This window comes from Aedes albopictus, chromosome 2 (assembly GCF_035046485.1).
Source record: "Aedes albopictus strain Foshan chromosome 2, AalbF5, whole genome shotgun sequence".
Classification (NCBI taxonomy): domain Eukaryota; kingdom Metazoa; phylum Arthropoda; class Insecta; order Diptera; family Culicidae; genus Aedes; species Aedes albopictus.
In genome coordinates this window covers 479,232,752-479,252,145 of record NC_085137.1, presented here as the reverse complement: position 1 = coordinate 479,252,145, position 19,394 = coordinate 479,232,752, and the positions used below count along the sequence as shown (strand labels likewise).

The following is a 19,394-nucleotide window of genomic DNA, read 5'->3' as shown; positions in this document are numbered from 1 at the left end:
ATCCCTGGAAAAATTCCAGAAGGAATCCTTGATGGAATCCCTGGAGAAATTGCTGAAGGAATCCCCGAAGGGGTTTCTGAAGGTATCCCTGGAGAAATTCCTGAAGGAATCCGTGGGGTAATTCCTGAAGGAATCTGTAGCAATTTCCGAAGGAATCTCTGGAGGAATTCCTGGAGAAATCCTTGGAGGAGTTTCCTGAGGAATTCCTGAAGGAATTTCTGGAGGAATTCCTGAAGGAATTTCTGGATGAATTCCTGAAGGAATTTCTGGAGGAATTCCTGAAGGAATTCCTGAAGGAATTTCTGGAGGAATTCCTGAAGGAATTTCTGGAGAAGTTCCTGAAGGAATCTCTGGAGGAATTCCTGAAGGATCTCTGGTGGAATTTCTGAAGGAATCTCTGGAGGAATTCCTGACGAAATTTCTAGAGAAATTCCTGAAGGAATCCCTGGAGAAATTGCTGAGGGAATCCCCGAAAGAATTTCTGAAAGAATCCCTGGAGAAATGCCTAAAGGAATCCCTGGGGAAATTCCTGAAGGAACCTGTAGGAATTTCTGAAAGAATCTCTGGACGAATTCCTGAAGGAATCCCTGGAGGAATTCCTGAAGGAATCTTTGGAGAAATTTTTGAAGGAATCCCATGAGGGATTTCTAAAGAAATCCCTGGAGGAATCACGGGATGAATGCCTGGTGGAATCCCTGGATGAATTCCTAAAGGAATCCCTGGAAAAAATCCAAAAGGAATCCTTGAAGGAATCCCTGGAGAAATTGCTGAAGGAATCTCCGAAGGGATTTCTGAAGGTATCCCTGGAGAAATTCCTGAAGGAATCCCTGGGAGAATTCCTGAAGGAATCTGTAGGAATTTCTGAAGGAATCTCTGGAGGAATTCCTGGAGAAATCCCTGGAAGAATTTCCTGAGGAATTCCTGAAGGAATTTCTGGAGGAATTCCTGAAGAAATTTCTGGAGGAATTCCTGAAGGAATTTCTGGAGGAATTCCTGAAGGAATTTCTGGAGGAATTCCTGAAGGAATTTCTGGAGGAATTCCTGAAGGAATTTCTGGAGGAATTCCTGAAGGAATTTCTGGAGGAATTCCTGAAGGAATTTCTGAAGGAGTTCCTGCAGGAATCCCTGGAGGGATCCTTTTTTTCTTTTTTCTTGAATCTTGAAATTCTTGAAGGAATTTCTGAAGGAATCCCTGGACGAATTCCTGAAGAAATCCCTGGGGAATTCCTGAAGAAATCTCTGGAGAAGTTTTTGAAGGAATCCCATGAGGGATTCCTAAAGAAATCACTGGATGAATACCTGAAGGAATCCCTGGAGAAATTCCTGAAGGAATCCCTGGAGAAATTCTTGAAAGAATCCCTGGAGAAATTCCTCAAGGAATCCCTGGAGAAATTCCTGAAGGAATCCCTGGAGAAATTCCTGAAAGAATCCCTGGCAAAATTCCTGAAGGAATCTTTGGAGAAATTTTGGAAGGAATCCCATGAGGGATTCCTAAAGAAATCCCTGGAGGAATCACGGGATGAATGCCTGATGGAATCCCTGGAAGAATTCCTAAAGGAATCCCTGGAAAAATTCCAGAAGGAATCCTTGATGGAATCCCTGGAGAAATTGTTGAAGGAATCCCCGAAGGGGTTTCTGAAGGTATCCCTGGAGAAATTCCTGAAGGAATCCGTGGGGTAATTCCTGAAGGAATCTGTAGCAATTTCCGAAGGAATCTCTGGAGGAATTCCTGGAGAAATCCTTGGAGGAGTTTCCTGAGGAATTCCTGAAGGAATTTCTGGAGGAATTCCTGAAGGAATTTCTGGATGAATTCCTGAAGGAATTTCTGGAGGAATTCCTGAAGGAATTCCTGAAGGAATTTCTGGAGGAATTTCTGAAGGAATTTCTGGAGAAGTTCCTGAAGGAATCTCTGGAGGAATTCCTGAAGGATCTCTGGTGGAATTTCTGAAGGAATCTCTGGAGGAATTCCTGACGAAATTTCTAGAGAAATTCCTGAAGGAATCCCTGGAGAAATTGCTGAGGGAATCCCCGAAAGAATTTCTGAAAGAATCCCTGGAGAAATGCTTAAAGGAATCCCTGGGGAAATTCCTGAAGGAACCTGTAGGAATTTCTGAAAGAATCTCTGGACGAATTCCTGAAGGAATCCCTGGAGGAATTCCTGAAGGAATCTTTGGAGAAATTTTTGAAGGAATCCCATGAGGGATTTCTAAAGAAATCCCTGGAGGAATCACGGGATGAATGCCTGGTGGAATCCCTGGATGAATTCCTAAAGGAATCCCTGGAAAAAATCCAAAAGGAATCCTTGAAGGAATCCCTGGAGAAATTGCTGAAGGAATCTCCGAAGGGATTTCTGAAGGTATCCCTGGAGAAATTCCTGAAGGAATCCCTGGGAGAATTCCTGAAGGAATCTGTAGGAATTTCTGAAGGAATCTCTGGAGGAATTCCTGGAGAAATCCCTGGAAGAATTTCCTGAGGAATTCCTGAAGGAATTTCTGGAGGAATTCCTGAAGAAATTTCTGGAGGAATTCCTGAAGGAATTTCTGGAGGAATTCCTGAAGGAATTTCTGGAGGAATTCCTGAAGGAATTTCTGGAGGAATTCCTGAAGGAATTTCTGGAGGAATTCCTGAAGGAATTTCTGGAGGAATTCCTGAAGGAATTTCTGGAGGAATTCCTGAAGGAATTTCTGAAGGAGTTCCTGCAGGAATCCCTGGAGGGATCCTTTTTTTCTTTTTTCTTGAATCTTGAAATTCTTGAAGGAAGTTCTGAAGGAATCCCTGGACGAATTCCTGAAGAAATCCCTGGGGAATTCCTGAAGAAATCTCTCGAGAAGTTTTTGAAGGAATCCCATGAGGGATTCCTAAAGAAATCACTGGATGAATACCTGAAGGAATCCCTGGAGAAATTCCTGAAGGAATCCCTGGAGAAATTCTTGAAAGAATCCCTGGAGAAATTCCTCAAGGAATCCCTGGAGAAATTCCTGAAGGAATCCCTGGAGAAATTCCTGAAAGAATCCCTGGCAAAATTCCTGAAGGAATCTTTGGAGAAATTTTGGAAGGAATCCCATGAGGGATTCCTAAAGAAATCCCTGGAGGAATCACGGGATGAATGCCTGATGGAATCCCTGGAAGAATTCCTAAAGGAATCCCTGGAAAAATTCCAGAAGGAATCCTTGATGGAATCCCTGGAGAAATTCCTGAAGGAATCCGTGGGGTAATTCCTGAAGGAATCTGTAGCAATTTCCGAAGGAATCTCTGGAGGAATTCCTGGAGAAATCCTTGGAGGAGTTTCCTGAGGAATTCCTGAAGGAATTTCTGGAGGAATTCCTGAAGGAATTTCTGGATGAATTCCTGAAGGAATTTCTGGAGGAATTCCTGAAGGAATTCCTGAAGGAATTTCTGGAGGAATTCCTGAAGGAATTTCTGGAGAAGTTCCTGAAGGAATCTCTGGAGGAATTCCTGAAGGATCTCTGGTGGAATTTCTGAAGGAATCTCTGGAGGAATTCCTGACGAAATTTCTAGAGAAATTCCTGAAGGAATTTCTGGAGGAATTCCTGCAGGAATCCCTGGAGGGATCTCTGGAGGAATTCCTGGAAGAATCTCTAGAGGAATTCCTGAAAGAATTTTTGGAGGGATTCCTGAAGAAATACCTGGAGGAATTTCTAGAGGAATTAATGAAGGAATTCCTGGAGGAATTTCTGAAGGAATCCCTGGAGAAATTGCTGAAGGAACCCTGGAGGTATTCCTGAAGGAATCTCTGGAAAAATTGCTTCCCCGGGGGAATTCCTTAAGGAATCTTGAGGAATTCCTGAAGGAATCTCTGGAGGAATTTCTGAACGAATTCCTGAAGGAATTCTAGAGGAATAATAGAGGAATTCCTAAAGGATTCCTGAGGAATTCCTGAAAGAATCTCTGGAGGAGTTCCTGAAGGAATCTCTGGAGAAATTCCTGAGGAAATCTCTGAAGGAATTCGTGAAGGAATCTATGGATGAATTCCTGAAGGAATCTCTGGAGAAACTGCTGAAGGAATCCTATGAGGGAATCTCTGGAGAAATTCCTGAAGGAATCCCTGAAGGATTTCCCGCAGGAATCACTAGATAAACTCCTGAAGAAATCCCGCAAAGAACTTGCAGAGGATGCAAACTATCCGAAGAATCTCCAAAGGAATCCCTGGAGATTTCTTGTAGAATTCCTGGGGAAGTTATAGTTTGACATGTTAGACGTAGTCATTTCGATGCTAGGGATAGCGCACGGTGTCAAAAATTCGATTATTATCGAACATTCATGTACCTCAAATTTTTCTTCGAAAATGATCAGTATTTGGGTTATATATTCATAATCGGAAAACTAGAAAATATTTCATCGGCGAAAAATTTTCCATACATTTTGTATGGGACGTTTTTTGGGCAAAAATAGTAATTATTGATTTTTAGTATGGAAAAAATCCAAAACCTCAGCTAACTCAAATTTTCCCCGATAGAATATTTTCAAATTTTGCATTCATACATTATAGCAGAAATTCTAACATTCTATGAAGGAAAATCCGAGGTACATGAAAGTTCGATAATAATCGAAATTTTGACACCGTGTAGCGTGTGCAACACTGGCTACGTCACTGAATAGCAAGCTGCATTCGATTCACCATGGTCCCAAATCATAGCAGCTAATATAATACATTTATTGTTGGCCCACACGGAGGACCCGAAGGATTACAGAAAGGTGGTGACAGCAGCAGCAGCAGCAGCGTGTTAATAACGGGATGGATGAATGCATCGTTTTCGGGGAGGATGTTTGTGCTGGCTAGGCTACATACCGTCGACTTCCTGCGAAACAAAGTCACACTGACTCTGACCGGAATGGGGGAACGGGTTATGTAAATCGGAATTCGGAGCCTAATTTTGACAGAATGGAGTAACATGTTGTCCGTTGATTTGGACTGCCGGTCGGTTGGTGGGGCCGTTGTGGGGTTTGCTGTGTAGATTATGATTCGTGACTTAAAATACCTGGTATTCTTCTTTCGTTGATGTAATCATGTTGCAGTATGTGGCAATACGTACCTGGAAATAAACAGAGAAAATGAATATGATTTAGAATTAGGATTACCTTTTTCGAGAATACGAGAATGTAAAGTTCCATAAATCTTAATCTCTAAAAGTTCAATTATTATCCCTTCTACTATTCTCCAGCTGTGGAAAATTCAATCCACATCTTTGTCGACCTCGACAGTCTGCTCAAATATTTATTGTTTTAATGGAATCATTGAAAAACATCGTGTACCAAACAGCAACTTCCTCCTGACACCATCAACCCTCTCAACTCAACCGACACTAGATGCTTTGCGAACGAATCAAGAAGAAACACATGTAGAACTGTATGCATCGAAGAATAACAACGGTGGCATTTGGCTTGGCACAAATTCCCAAATTACCAAGGGACTTGCTCCACAGCTCTGTTCAATCACTTTAGAGAAAGAGAGCCAGCTCCTGGACGCCGTCGCCGTCGTAGGTACAATCAAAACACCCCCGACACTTGCTTGCTGCTGTCTTGGCTATGCAGTCTAAATTTTCTATATTGGACGTTTTTGCCTATTTTATGAACTTACTTTATAAATACTGAATTTTAATATCAGCCGAATAGGAATCGATTGCCAATCTACAATGACGACGACAGAGTTGGAAATGACCATGTGAAAGTGGGTGTTGCCCCCGTTTTTTTTTTCGTTTGTTTAGTTGTCGCCAGGAGTAAGTATTTCGAGACTCATGTGCACCGTTGAGTATTTTGTTTTACTTTTGCGGCTCTCCTTTGGAGGTCCACTTTTGGGCTTCGGAATTGGGACCTATTTTGGGGAGAAGTAGTGATGTAACATAAATGACTCAAAACTGACAATTTATTTGGGCTCAGCGAGAAGTAAGGTGAGTACAGTAAGGAGCGAAATTAAGATTGAGCTCAAGTTGCCAAGACTGAAGAAAGAGTTGGAGCTGGTGAAAAAGTTTCTGGAGATGGGACTACGGCAGTGATTCATAGTCGGTCGTAAGCGAGATGGAGAACATGTCGAAGATCCAGAAACGGAGCATCATGGTGGGGAGAATAATTCCGGTTTAGAGGAAGGCGAGATGAACGAACGACCTGTATCAACCAACTTGAAGCAACCGCAGAAGTTCCAAACTCCGGATCTCGCTCAAGATAACAACCATTTATCGATTCATCCAGATCATACCGGCCGGTTGTCGTGGCGTACGAACACGCACTGCCCGAACTTCGTTAAAAATAGACCATCAAACTTCCCACCGTTGCATTTCGGTACTTCTGTTCCCCTTCAATGTCTAGACCGCTTTCTGGTATTGCGGCAGTGAATGTGAACGATGAGACGGCTTGTATCTTGAATAGAAGCCAACTCGCTGCTCACCATACAGGTCACTTTTCAATTCCGTGATGAACTCTTCAACCCAAATTAGTGACTCCAATGAAAAGCATGTGTTACGTCTTCAAAAATGCCCGATGGGAAAGGCGTTAGGGGCCGTGCTATGTCGTCTACTTCATCCATCGAATGTTATCGGTGTATTGACGATACTTAAGATGCGCTACGGAGGTGCGGAAGGTTCGGTCACTACCACCAACTAACATGGAAAAGCAGGAGGCAGTTGTGAACCTCGCGCTGACAGTGAAGAACCTAGTTGCAACCATACAGGAGTGCGAGGTCAGCAAGTTCGTGTATAATTATTATCTAACCCCACGTATCCACTAGACAGAAATGTCTCTGATGATGATGAACCTTGGCTTGTTAGGGCAATATATGTAAGTAAAAAGAAAATCGTGTAAAGTGCTGTTCCTTTGAATTCCACTAAGAATTTGCATCCTTTGACAGATACGTATTTCGACCTTAACTGTAAGATCGTCCTCAGTGTCTCCGACTTGACTCGACTCGAGAAATGTTTTGCCATTTTACTGCCAGAAAGAGAAGACGTTACGGAAATGTTCAACACCACTGCTCTCCTTGCAAACGGTGATAGAACTTTCCTGTCACGACATAAGGTACGAGCTGGTAGAGAGGCTGCTGGAATCGGCAAGATTTTCTCGCGCCAAACTGTAGCCAACACTCATCGATCTCAGCTCGTGGTTGAACACGACGGCGAAAAATCACAGCGCTGTTTGGTTAGTATTATGCCTCTCAAGAAAAATCAGAATATGGCGATTATCAGCCTCTGGTTTCCGATATAAGCGCGACAGTTACTGAACATAACAGCGTCACCAGATTCTGAAAGTTTTTTTTACAGAGAAACAGACGTAACTCTCGCAATAAATTTCAGTTAAAACATCGTCACGAAAACGTAACCGCCTAATACTTTATTTTAATTCATAATTCATGCTGTGCTTGGCCGTTGAACCACTAGATGGCGTGTGGTCAATTGACCAAATACCAAATATTTGAATTCACTGTTAAAAACGCGATCGATAGAGTACGAGTAGAGTGTGACGTCTGTTTCTCTGTGGTATTTATTCCATTGTATTGGGTTTGACAGTAAGCACACTCATTTCACTGAGCCACTCTTGCCGTTTATCACAAATGCATTAATAAACACTTGTCAATTTGCGAAACCCACGTCGTTTTGTTTTGGGCGGGAACATACTTTCTTTTGTTTCACCTTGCGTTTGTCACTGTGGCTGTATGCCTTGCGGGCTTTCGACCGCCACCAGACTAATAAAAAATAAGCGCGACAATAGCAGTGGCAGCGAACAGCGAACTCGACAAGGTAAAAAGGATGACTATCTGAATTTTCATTCAGAATCGGCGGGCACAAAATCGTCCGAACCGTGCACAACACACTCCATAATTCACAAAAAACATGGAGCACCGAATCCGACATCAACGGTATAGTCAACTCACAATAGTGCACAACCAGAGACAATTCGGACGGATAGCAGTTGCAACGTTCACCAAGGTCAATCAGAGGTCCTGCTCAGAATTGTCTCAGTTCTGTTACAGGGAGCGGACCAACGAAGACGATACGCACTTACGCGTTCATAGACCACGGATCTGAGCTAACGTTGATCGAGCAAGGCCTGTGTAATAAGCTGGGAGTGCAAGGACCGACGTAATCACAGTGCTTCATGAAGACCGGCGATACGCAGAAGACAGAAGAGAAGTCACAATAGGTCGGACTATAAATATTTGGCGTGCACAACTCTAAAAAGTACCATCAGTACCAAGTGGATACACTCCCGTTCAAAAGTTTGGGGTCACTCCCTCAAAAACATGTCATTTTTTAGGCCCATATATCCGCCAATTTGCGTCCGATTTCAAAACCCTAGGTTTCATTCAAAAGATAATAAGTCAAAGAAACTTTGAACATGATTTAAAAGAAACTTTTTCAAAAATATTTGTATGTAAACTTAACCAAAAGTTGCCAAATTTTCTAAAAAATAAATATAAACTTACGGCATTGTCGCTGGAAATTGGGTCGACCAAATTTTAAGATGAGAGCGGTAATATCACCCATTTTCTATTAGCTTTCAACTGCTTTTTACAGAACTTAGCTAAAAAATCTAAAAAAAAAAGTTATTAAGTAAATTAATCCTTGATGTCATCGACCAAAAGTTTGGGGTCACTTTCGTAAAACATGGAAAAGTGATTTAGTGATATCTTCGCCATCTATAGTCCAATTTTAATTATTTTTGGCTCATTTCAAAGATAATTAACTAAATTTACGTTTGATGTCTTCAACTTAACGTATTTAACGATTTTTGTATATAAAAACGTTATGTAAAGTTAGCACATTTTACCACGCTTCAAAAAATGAGGCAACTTTACGTTAAGTTTTAGTATGTAAATTTCAACAAATATGTGTGGTTCAATGTCTATGCAGTAAGTATCATTCATTTTGTTTTAAATAAGCCAAGAAGAATTAAAATTTAATGAAAGATGACAAAGATATCAACAAATCACTTTTCCATGTTTTACGATAGTGACCCCAAACTTTTGGCCGATACAGCATTTTGAGGGGTGACCCCAAACTTTTGGTCGATGACATCAAGGTTAATTTTCTTAATAACTTTTTTTCTAGATTTTTTAGCTAAGTTCTGTAAAAAGCAGTTGAAAGGCAATAAGGAGGGAAACTAATGAGTAAATCAGCAAGGGTTACATCAGAAGGCTGTCCGAAGAAGAATGGCAGAAACCATAATCCCGTGTATCGTATCGATGCTGAAGGCACGGTCCACAGAGTATCTCGCAAAACCTTCTTACGAGATCAGACTAGCTGACGTCCCTTCTTTCCATTCTGGCGCCGTTTCGAGAGTTTCGAGTAGCTATTGTTGGTGGTGACATTCGTGAAATGTTTCACCAGGTGAAGATGCGCGAGGAAGACCAGCATTTCATACATTTCTTCTGGACAACGATCAAGCCATCCCTGGTAGACGGGAATATCTAAATCATATCTCAAATCTAACAATTGTTGCTGTCATAGCTCGATGTGATTTTGATGTGTTCGCACGAAAAGCTCAAAGTGATATGATATCAGTTTTAGCTCTTGTCGAAATAGTTGAAAATTTCCGACAGATTATTTAGGAATAAATAGCCGGCTGCACTTGCCTTTTCCTTGAAAGTTTGTTGTTATTGTAGCGTTTAACCCTTATGTGGCCGACAGGGTACCCGGGTACCCAGTGTCCATTTAAAAAGCACGGTGTAGAAAAAAGCAAAAAGTTTGTCGGACACATAACGGTTAAGCAACGTATCTTACGCAATTTGGAAGATTTTTATTCTTCAACCACTTAACCTAATTTGCAACTCTTTTCGTCAACTAGGGCACTGCTTGAGTGATTCCAATTGGCATCTGCACTTATTTACACTTTTTGTACAGTGCCTAAATGTATTCTATTCTTATTAGAGTACATAGAATTGGTTGCCTTTGCGCTGCTGTCTCTTTTCTACCCTGTCCTTGTTAGAATGATGAGCACGAGGATGTTCATGTGTGGGGGCTTTTGTTCCTTTTCCAGTCCAATTTGGGTCCATTATGAGTTGATTTTAGCCAATATCCAAGTTTCCGGGTGCGTTTGAGCATATGCTCACAAGAGGGTCACGTGTCAGCTGCTATCGGGTGGAAGAGTAACTGACAAAAATTTGAAAGTGCCGGGGCTGGGATCGAACCCATGACTATCCACTTATGAAGTGAACGTGTAGTCACTACGCTACGGGCCCCGACCAATTTGGAAGACGACCGCAGAGATTTTCAGAGGGTCGAGAAGCGCCTCTGCTTCTCCGTCAACACTGTCTTTGAGATAGTGGAACTTCTCAACAGGAGGTACATCTCACTTATGTATGAAGTCCCTGAAGCTGAGCAACTCGTCAATATTGCCGTCGGAACACTGCTGCATGTTCTGTGGCAGACGAACATGATTCTGCAAGGATTCTTCAATGATTTTCTCTAAAGTTTTAACCAAGAGATTCATCCTAAAAATACTCCAGGAAATTTTCAAAAAATCCATTGGATAATGATTCAACAGTTCCTCATAGGATTCCTACAGAAGTTTCTCTAATAAAAAGTATAGGAATTCTTTTAAAAAATCCTTCTAAAATTTCTCAAAAAAAAAATCTTTAAAATCCATCTACTGTAGGAGCATCCCCAAAGATTCCTTCATAAATTATTGCAAGCATTCCACTAGGAAGTCTTCTGAACAGTTTTATTGCGACTTTTGAGAGGTCTAGAAATTCCTCCAAGACTTCCTTCAGGATTTTTTCCAAAGATTTCTTTAGTTGTTCATCTAATAAATCCTTTTGCGATTTCTCCTAACATTCATTCAGATTTGTTTCGAGTATTCTCTTGAAGCAATTTTCCATTAGAACTTATAAGTTTAATTTCACCCGGAACTTTGACAATTTTGAGCAAGAAGTCATTCCTGAATTCTTTTATGCAAGTACTTCTTCATGTATGTCTATTAACTCCTGTAAGAATTTTTTCTAAGATTCTTACACAAATTCCTCTAATAAAATTTATATGAGTTCCTACATAGGATTCCTTGTGTATTTTTGCTTGAAATGTCTTCGAAATTCCTCCAATAAGCCTTTTCAGGACGCAGAAATTCTTCCAAAAATTTCCAAGAAATTTCTTCAGCAATATTCGTAAGAATTACATAAGTTTTTAAAGATTTCCAAAAACGATTCGAGGGTACCCCACATGATCCGTTCAGTTATTTCCCACAGAAATCTTTCAATAATTCGAGAATAATCAGGATTTTCTAGAAATTTTCTTCGAATGATTACTTAATGTCCTTTCAAGGATTACTCAGGAATTTGTTCAAGCATTTCTTTAGTTATACCTGCAGAGATTTCCTCAGAAGTTCCTCCAATAATTGCTGTAACAAATCGTTCAAAGATTCCTTGGGTTCTTCCAAAATTCATAAAAGAATACTTTAAGAAATTCCAGTAAGGACTTTTCTCCAGGGATTTTTGTCATGATACGTTACAAACATTCCTTCAGGGATTGCTCAAAGTTTTCGTTCAGATTATCCTACAAGGATGAACACCTTCATCCCCAAAGAATTCAAGCACTAATTTCCACAAAGGGGGTTCTACAGAAATTCCCCCAATGCCAGCCGAAATTCAGGAGGAGCTCTTAGGCGTTTCCGCCATTGGTTTATTTGAGAAATAATCTAGGCATTTTATAATTATTTCTTCCAAAAATCCGATTGGCTTAGAAATTTCTTCAAAAATCCTTTACGTTATTCCTTGTGGTACTTCTAGCCTCACGTGTAAAAGCCTTGGTACTTTCTGCAAACAAAGTTATTTCGAGCGTGCACCACTACCAAGAATAATACCTTTCGAAAATCTCCCAAAAATTCATTCAGGTATGGCTCCAAGCATGATCTCAGAAATTCATCAGAGATATTTTCCATGAGGAGCTCCTGCAAGAGTCCTTCTTGGAGAAATCTCTAAAAAAAATCCGTAGATAATTTCGTTAAAGCATATCTGAAGGATTCTTTCAAGGACTTCATAACATGATCCTTGAAGGACTTTAAGAAGGCATCCGCAGAGGTATTCCAGAAGGAATGCTTAAAGAAATCCTTAAAAAAATCCTTGAAGGAATTCCTAAAGATTCCTTTGAGGTCCTCCTATGATGGCGCGAATCCTTTCATCTGATACAAGGGTTCCTCCGTGCCAGTGGTGCATGTGCGAGTTTTTCCTAGGCGGACTGCTACATAGAATATATTTCTATTCATTCATTTCATTCATTTATTTAGTTCAACATCAAATTCATGATAACACTGAATCAACAATTTACCGCCATAATACTCGATTTACAGCTGCAGCTCTCCAACGTCGGTCACGCCCAACGCTCGCCAGATCACGCTCCACCTGGTCCGCCCATCGTGCTCTCTGCGCCCCACGCCTTCTTGTACCAAACGGATGGTTAGCAAACACCTGCTTTGCAGGGTTGTTGTCCGGCATTCTTGCGACATGCCCTGCCCACCGTATCCGTCCAGCTTTAGCCACTTTCAGGATGTTGGGTTCATCGTAGAGTGCAGCGAGCTCGTGGTTCATCCTTCTCCGCCACACACCACTCTCCTGCACGCCGCCAAAGATCTTCCTTAGCACGCGTCGCTCGAAACTCCGAGTGCTTGCAGGTCCTTTTCGAGCATCGTCCATGTCTCGTGTCCGTAGAGCGCCACCGGTCTTATTAGCGTCTTGTACATGGTACATTCGGTGTGGGGGTGAATCTTTTTTGACCGCAGTTTCTTTTGGAGCCCGTAGTAGGCACGACTTCCACTGATGATGCGCCTTCGTGTTTCACGGTTCACGTTATTGTCAGCCGTTAGCAAAGAACCGAGGTAGACGAATTCTTCTAACACCTCGAAAATATCCCCGTCTATCGAAACGTCTTGTCTCGCTCAGTTCCACCTACCAGCATGTACTTTGTCTTAGCCGCATTCGCCACCAGTTCGACCTTTGCTGCTTCACGTTTCAGGCGGGTGTACAGTTCTGCCACCGTTCCAAATGTTCTAGCAATAATATCCATGTCATCCGCAAAACATACAAATTGGCTGGATTTCGTGAAGATCGTACCCCGGCTGTTGAGCCCGGCTCGTCGCATAACACCTTCCAGGGCGATGTTGAATAGTAGGCAGGAAAGTCCATCACCTTGTCGTAGTCCCCGTCTAGATTCGAATGAACTGGATAGTTCACTCGAAATCCTTACGCTGTGCTGCACTTCGTCCATCGTTGCTCTTATCAGTTTGGTAAGCTTCCCGGGAAAGCTGTTCTCGTCCATGATTTTCCATAGCTCTGTGCGGTCGATACTGTCGTATGCCGCCTTGAAGTCGATGAACAAGTGGTGCGTTGAGACCTGGTACTCATGGCATTTCTGGAGGATTTGCCGTGCGGTGAAGATCTGGTCCGTTGTCGACCGGCTTGGTAATCGGCGATGAAACCGGCTTGGTAACTTCCCACGAACTCATTTACTTTAGGTGAAAGACGACGGAAGATGATCTGGGATAGCACTTTGTAGGCGGCATTCAAAATGGTGATCACTCGAAAGTTCTCACACATGAACTTGTCGCCTTTCTTGTGGAGATAGCAATATATTGCTATATAGAATATTGGAATTATTTGAACAACTCAAAAAGGAATGATTGGAAACTCCTCTAATTTCAAGTAATCAACTCTCTTACCCACCTGTTGCAGAGATGCTGCTTCTAAGGAAGAGATTCCGAACCACCTATTCGCAAAAAACATCCCCAGCAAGCCGACAAATTTAAATTTCCATTTTGGAATTTTAAGCCCCACACACTAACTGGCGCCCAACAAGAGGCACCCGTTCCACCCCTACCCTCCCCCCACACAGGTAGAAATGCGTAAAATTCCATACGATTATTTCTAGTGTTTCGACCGGAAAGCAAGATGAGGAGCACTCTTCTGGAGCTACATGGCACACGCAACCTGATCCACTACTGTGCCATACTGATGGCCCCAGCAAATGGCAGGATCCAATGTCCTGAAAAGAGGATGGGAACGCTTCTAGTTTCGGAACCCGATGTCGGTGAGACCGAGAGCTGGAAACACCTGAAAGGCTTGCCTTTTGGCATCGGACGGACAGACGAACCCGTAGGCTTATAGTTGCTCCAGCTCCAAAATGCGACGTCGTTCCCTCTCTGCTTTGGGTGGATGTGGAATGAGTGGCACTCTTACACTGCTGCTGCTGCTGCTGCTGCTTGCTGCACCATGTGCCTCTTTATACATTTATATTTGTATGCATTTTCTACTTTTATGATGCATTCTGGCCTCTTTCTGTTGTGAACGCCGCCGGTTCGGACAACGTGTAGTGTGTCTGTCTCCCTTGGCGGTGCACACACCGGCTATGTCGTAGTCCGCCTCTCATACGTGAGTATAAATGTGCAAATTTATAATTCTATGTTTATTTAAAACAAAATAAACGAATGCACACACATTGATATGTGATGTTTTCAAGGCTGCTTCTGTTGCTTTGGACGGTCGTCGTCGTAGTCGTCGTCATCATCATCGTCAACCCCCTAAGTTGTTGTGGGAGCAGAGCGAGAGACAACCGTTCCAGAGCTAGGTCGTCGTCGTCGTCGTCGCCCTCGACGTAAAATAATCATGACCAAATAAATGTGAAACTATATGGAGAATAAAATCGGAAAATAAGATTACGCTGCCGCTTGGGAGGGGTGGTAAAGGAGTCAAAGCTCGTCGTATTGACGTGGATTCAATATAATCAATTAGACACAATGTTTGGATGAAAAATTGAAAATTTAGTCCGAACGAGTTGGTGGGGTTTGAATGATGGACGTAGGAGTTGCATGGATGATTTCAAAGCTGAAATTGAGATGGTTTTAGACTATTGATTCTTAAGGAGCAATTTCAAGCAGAAGCAGAGTTAAATGATTCTTTTCCGAATCAACCATTTGAAGGCCAATTTGCCTTCGAGAGGTTTTGAGAACCTTCTTAACCCAAGATGATTTTATTTTGACTTTATGATGGTGTTGAATCTACTTTATGTTGATTTAAAATGTAATTTGGAAAGTGTTCTTGAAAAAAAGGCGTAAAACTCGATTTTCTTCTACTTTTAAAAATAATGTTAAGTTTTACGATAGTCTTCAAAGCTTCTTCAAAACTAAATGGACTTCAAATTGTTGCTTGAGTAGTAGATCCTTGGAAGTTCAAGCACATAAAAAGCGTTATGAGTATGTCTTACTTAAAAGATTTCTAAAAATTATGCTTTACATAACTGGGAGTTTACAGACTGGTTGTTCTGCTGGTCCACGTCCTTAATCTGGCAAGGAAAGGAATGCCATATCGACAACCATTGTCGCTAGAGACTAAGAAATGTTTTCCGTTTTCACAGCACGGGCCAAGATTATGGTCCAAATTTGAATCAGTCTATGGTAACTCTTCAATTCATACCTACTAACAAACATTCTTTCCTGAGGTAGCTCTACTCTCTGAAGAGTTACCATAGACTGATTCAAATTTGGACCATAATCTTGGTCCGCTTACTCCCACGTGCACAGGGAACCAAATTGGGCCGAGGACCTTTCCTTGCCGCATCATTGTTTAGCATAAGCACGACCCACTGGTTGATGACGACGACGACTACAGGACGAGCGACTGACTGCTGGTGGTGACCAACCGAATCGACTTCCATCGCATATCGGTATGCGGTGGCTATTCGGTGCTGCTCCTCGGTATGGTGTTTGCATTTTCCGGTTTTGTTTGTCTTCGTTGCAAAACCGGGTCTGAACAATAATATAGCTTTATTACAATTTCTATTATTTATATAATTGTAATGGCTCCGGTGAGCGACGAACGGAACCTTACGCAACCCGGCACTCGGCGGCAGTCACCTCGACGATTACACAGGGTAAAACGTGGCTGCACTACAACAACGTAAGCGAGCCGGCCAGCAAAACTGGTCCAGTCGATGGGTTTCATTTGGTGAAGGATTGGGTTGACGGGGTCACTTGGTAAAACTTGGAGGAAAGGTGAGACAGAGCAATTACTTTTCCGGCGGAGTGCCAATGCGTTGTGGTGCATGATAGAAATGGACCAAAGGTTTCACTTGCTTAATAGATCAAAATCGATGGATCGGGGTAGAGGCCGGTTACGGTACTGATGGTTGTTGTTTTTGCTGATGATTGGGTAATTATTCTTATGCACAATATTTATTGAATTACGCTCTTGTTACTTTGATGTGGTAATCAAAGTGTACCATCTGAGGATCAATAGCAAGGTGTTGGTAGGGTACTCACACCAGTTTTAGTTACGTCAGTTTCTAAATATGTCCATTGGATAAATTATCGATTTCATCAAATTGCGTCCATAAACTACGTAATCTTAGATGGGAGAGGTAGGGGGTCTGGCTAAAGTGTACGCTCCATGGCTGAAAACGCCCAGACATAAACATGTTGTAAAATAGACAAATTAAGAGGAAAGAAAAGAAAATAAAATACATTTTTCTGGGATTTGAACCAACGACTGCCTTATTCACAAGGCATGACCATTAAGCAACTACACCACAGAACAGTCAATGTCCACCACACCCCACGCTCTTTTTCGGCTCTTAGTTGTCCACTTTCAACACTTTTTGAGAATATTAATTCGGTTTAGATGTTCTAAGTCGCATGATTCGCAGAGACCAATGCGAAAAAAAAGACTTGCGATGGGAAGCTCGGAACGTGGATCTGTAGATTTCTGTATTTCATCGGGAGCACCCGCATACTTGCCGATGTACTGAAGGACCGCGGGTTCGACATTGCAGCGCTGCAAGAGGTCTGTTGGACAGCATCAAGATACGAACGTTTGGAGGTAACCATAACATCTACCAGACAGAGAGAGCCACGGCAATACACGCGAGCTCGGAACAGCTTGTATAGTGATGGGCGATATGCAGGAACGCGTAATCGGTTGGTGCTCGATCAACAATCGAATGTGCAAGTTGAGATCCGCTGGAGAACAGTAAAAGCTCACCGACGCAGCCGAGAGTACCACCGGGTACGTGGAAAGGTGTCCACGAAACGAATGGTTCGACGAGGAGGGCAGAGTGATTCTGGAGAAGCCCATGAAACACGGGAGTTCTACCAGAAGCTCAACGCATCCCGCAACGGCTTCTTGCTGCGAGCCGATATATGTAGCAGCACTTCGACGAGCCATTGAATGGCGTGGAGGACGAGCTCAAGGGGTCACATGGTTACTTCAGAGGTTCTCATTGGCGTTTCAAAAAGGTTCCAAGGGGTCTGAAAGGCGTTTCAGGGGTCTCATTGCCTTTCAGAGCTTTCCAGGTATGACAGGGCACTATTTGGCGTCTCAAGAAAGTTTCAGGAGGTGTCAGGGAGGTTTTAAGAAGTTGCAGACGGTTCCAGGGAGCTTCAGGAGGTATCTGTAGGTCTCAGAGGCGTTTCAGGGGGTCACTGGGGATAGATTTCCAAAAAAAAATGACATTGAACGAGCTCACCAATGTGAGTGAATCTTTTTTATCAGTCTGGCTCCCGTTGTACACTACTTTTAGGCATAAGTGCAGCATCAGTGAGTCACTGGCTTCGTGTCAAGAAGATGTCTTATCATCATCATCATCATCATCATCAATAGGACAGATCGGTGAAGTACTAGATTTGTAGTAATGAGCTGAATTTTAGTATGATGAGAAGGTCAATTCTCCGTTTCTGCAATGAAATGGTGCAAAAAGCGTGGTCATTATGATTCCTTACTTAATTTGATGCTGTTTGAGCAAAACATTGGGCAACAGTGTTGTTATTTACTCCATTTCATGCAACATAAACAACATAGTTATCCAATGTTTTGCTCAAACAGCATCAAATTAGGCAAGGAATCATACCCACGATTTGTGAACCTTTTTCTTTGCAGAAACGGGGAATTCACCTTCTCACCATACTAAAATTCATCTCATTACTACAAATCTAGTACTACACCGAACGTGCCCCATTCTTTTTCTCGTAATGGAGAAGATGGGCGTGGCCGGTTATGGAAGTTTTAAGGTCTTTCGCCACAAAAAAGTTACGGCAGCGCTGCTTTCTGGTTTCACACGAGTCAATGTCAAATTATTCTAACATTTCCTCCAGACACAATGCAAATAATGTTCCCCATATATTGCGCAAGGCCGCTAAGCATCTAAACTAGTATTTTTTTAGAACGTTCTGAATGTTTCAGTTCTTGTGTATTGGATGTCAATATAGATGACATTACCGGAAGAGTAGTTCTATAGACACACTTTTTTTTTAAATACACTATACCTCAACCATAATAGCGTATTTCTCTGGAGCCCATCCAGGGTTCCATCAGCATCAATTTAGAAATATAACCAACGATATATTCACGGATTTTTCAAAGAACGACTCCAGTGATTGTTTGAATAACTCGTCCAAAATGAAAGTTATCATTTTTAATTCTAATAAGTACTTTTTCTTAAAGGGAGAGCTATTCAGAACCAACATTGTGCACAAAAATAGCAACAGAGGGCGTTTACAGAATAGTGCAAAGAGAGGGTGCATGCAGGGATATTTCTGGGGGTCCCAGGGGGTTTCAGGTGGTAGCAGGAAATCTCACAAGCATTTCAAAGAGATTCAGAGGGGTTTCAGGGGCTCCGAGGAGGTTCAGGAGAGTGCTCTGAGGTCTACGAAGTTTCAGATGATTACAGGGGGTTCCAAAGGGTCTCGTGGGTGCACCAAGGAATCTCATGAATGTTTCTGAGTCTCAAGGGGTTCCAGGGCCTTTTAGAGGTCTTAGGGGCGTTTCGGAGGGGTATCAGGTATCAGAAGGCCGGCTCCAGGGGGCACGTTATCCTCCATTCGGGACATTTGTGCCATCGACATACATATAAGCCTATTTCATAATTTACCTGAGGGAGAATGGGACAAGGGATGAGAATTAGGAAAGGGAAAGGTGATGAAATAGGAAGGGGTTCCCTAGAAGAGGGAATGAACGCATAAGCGCAACGAGAGCTCATAGCCCATACTACAACGGGTTTAATCAGTGCCCTGAAAAGGACACTGTAAAACGCATAAGCGTAAAGAGAGCCTATAGCTTATTGGAGGTAGCTTGTGACGTCATGCGACTTTCAATATTACATAGAAAGGCACGTCATCGAAAGCATCCTCAATATTCAAGAAATCATCCAAGCAAAAACTATGTTTGAACGAGTGTGTGCTTTCTTGAAAACGTATACAACTTTGTGTAAAAGAGTCACTATGGACATTCCAAATTGGAAGGCATGTGAGTTCACATGAATAGGCATGTCAACCAGACGAACATCACAGATGTGATAATCGACAATGCGTTTAAAGCATTTCCGAAAGAACGAGGTAACCAGATAAATCTGGAACTCATTCCTTCTTTTTACAACGCACGCACCCTTTCGGGATAAAACTACAGAGTAATT

The 19,394-nt window shown here is 42.3% G+C and overlaps 1 protein-coding gene across 7 annotated transcripts in view; it reads right to left on the bottom strand.

The window, feature by feature from the left end:
- LOC109413960 (protein bric-a-brac 1-like) overlaps positions 1 to 19,394 on the bottom strand; it is a 572,283-nt gene that overhangs the window by 417,766 nt on the left and 135,123 nt on the right. Inside the window, exon 2 of one of the 7 annotated variants that reach the window (XM_062854104.1) lies at positions 4,618 to 5,054. The exons of the other annotated variants lie outside the window; for them this stretch is intronic. Within the exon in view, the coding sequence (XP_062710088.1) occupies positions 4,992 to 5,054 (63 nt within the window). The 3' untranslated portion in view covers positions 4,618 to 4,991. Of the gene's footprint in view, positions 1 to 4,617; positions 5,055 to 19,394 lie in introns of those variants that run through there. 7 annotated transcript variants of the gene reach the window in all.